This window comes from Lottia gigantea (assembly GCF_000327385.1).
Source record: "Lottia gigantea unplaced genomic scaffold LOTGIsca_43, whole genome shotgun sequence".
Classification (NCBI taxonomy): Eukaryota; Metazoa; Mollusca; class Gastropoda; family Lottiidae; genus Lottia; species Lottia gigantea.
In genome coordinates, this window is record NW_008709504.1 from 2,090,021 (window position 1) to 2,092,348 (window position 2,328).

At 38.1% G+C, this 2,328-nt stretch overlaps 1 protein-coding gene across 1 annotated transcript; it reads left to right on the forward strand.

Annotated features, from left to right (window-relative positions):
- Positions 1–117: 117 nt before the first annotated feature.
- LOTGIDRAFT_164158 (hypothetical protein) lies at positions 118–669 on the forward strand (the record flags this gene model as incomplete). The annotated part of the gene is made up of 1 exon (XM_009060639.1): positions 118–669. A coding segment is annotated over one exon (552 nt), but the record flags the coding sequence as incomplete, so codon positions are not given.
- Positions 670–2,328: the final 1,659 nt, after the last annotated feature.

The window sequence follows — 2,328 nt, forward strand, 5'->3', positions numbered from 1 at the left end:
ACTCCATCACCTTCTGGCCTTAGTACTTCGCAAGAACCACTATCCATAAGCAAGAAACCTCACACTGATAGACGTACTTTACCATTACCAACTTTTACTGCAACTCCATCCACACCAATGACGACAAGATCGAACCCTGAAACACCGAAACCTCAACGTACCAATACTCGCCGCCGCTTAAGTTTAACCACCTCACCCTCTTCTCCAGCCTGTAAACCACGACGTCATAATAATGAGAAGGATAAATCCAAATGGTCTATTCCCACACTCACCAAACCAACAGTTATCATTGGACCTTCCGACATCAGCAACATCCCGTTCCTACATCCAGATACCCAAGCCGAATCTTACCCTGGTGCCCGAATTCAGCATATCAATACATTACTCTCCAAGATCTCTCCAACAACCATTCCGAAAAAGGTGTTATTTCATGTTGGCCTAAATAATAAACAGGAATCAGGAGAATCCATACACAGAAGAATGCTGGAACTCCTCAAACTTGCCAAGTCGAAATTTCCGTCTGCTACCCTTTACGCCACACAGATTCCTTACTCAAAGGAGCTACAATTAGCTGAACCTCATTTAGTCAATAACCTCCAGAAGTTCAACAGTCTATTATATCATAAACCGTCTACCAATGCCCATACTATTCCTCGCTTCAATGGAGTGGTCAGTGTCATTTCGGATAACATCCACTGGATGTCGCCCAATGCAAAAAGTATTTATTTTTCATGGGTCTCCCATTTAAACTGAACGCGGGGGGAAATGCTCTAAAATTAGGAGAAACTGTGGTTAACCTCAGTTCGCGAAAACTTTCTCCCCTTGAAGAAAGAGTTTTAGATAGAGGTCTAACATTTATTCCGACATCTAAAACTCTTTCCCATGAACCAATTTTATCGTCGGTTGAACACGTCAATAGGACTTTTAAGTTAAATTTCTTTTTTCGGAATAGACTCGGCAGAGGCAAGCGAATACCGTTCATTGAAAAGTCTGGTTGGACTCCACCAGACAGCGCGATTGACTCAGATATTTTGGCTACTTGCGATAAATTACATGAAGAAATATCTCATTTACCTCTGGTGAATGAAAAACACAACCTCACCAAGTTTGAAAGGAAAGCTTTGAATAGCCTAAAAAACGATCAGAACATTATAATACGAAAGAGTGACAAAGGCAGTTGCTGTGTCATTCAGAATCGCGAAGACTACATTTTTGAATTAGAGAAACAATTGAACAATGCTAATCATTACCGTGTACTTGATCAACCTATTTTCATGGAAACTGCGCAAAAGATAAACAATATTTTAAAAACTTTAGTAAACAAACAATTTATTTCTGATTCCCAATATGACTATCTTTCAGCGAAACCCGAAGTCCGTCAACGTCACATTTATACTTTACCGAGGTTCACAAAAACCCGGAAACTGAATGGTCATTAGCCAATAGGATTCCTAAAGGCAGGCCTATTATCTCAGATTGCGCGAGCGAATCCTACCGTGTTTCTGAATACATTGACCATTTTTTACTTCCATTAGCGTGTAAGCATCCGTCATATCTTAAGGATACCACCGATTTTGTTGAAAAAATTAAAAGCTTGAATGTTCCTCCAAACGCAAGATTTATCTCATTAGATGTTACGAGTATGTATACCAATATTGATAATAAAACCGGTTTAGACGCTGTCCGAAAGGCCTTTCTTCGAAATCCCTGCGTAGATAGACCCGACAAAGAAATATTAGAACTTTTGGAATTATGTCTAACGCGAAATGACTTTGACTTTAATGAAAAAATTTATCTCCAGACTTCAGGCACCGCGATGGGCAAAAGATTTGCGCCGAGTTATGCAAATATCTTTATGGCTGAGTGGGAACTGGAAATTTCTTCCATTTCCCCTTTTGAACCTTTCTTCTATGGAAGGTTTCTTGACGATATTTTTATTATTTGGACCGAGTCTTTAACAAATTTTTGGCAATATTTTGAAATTTTAAATAATCACCACCCTTCTGTAAAACTAACTGCGAATATTTCTGAACAAAGTATGGATTTTTTGGATACTACGGTATTCAAAGGACCAAGTTTCTCTCAAACAAACAAATTAGACATCAAAGTATTTTTTAAACCAACGGATACTCACCAACTTTTATATAAAAACTCTTTTCACCCAAAACATACTTTTACGGTAATAATCAAATCACAAATTTTGCGTTTTTTTAGAATTTGCACTCAAAAAGTAGATTTTGATGCAGCTTGTAGACTAGTTTTCAGTAAATTAAGAGAGAGGGGCTATTCCAAACGATTCTTGCGCAAAATTAAAAATGACACTGTTTT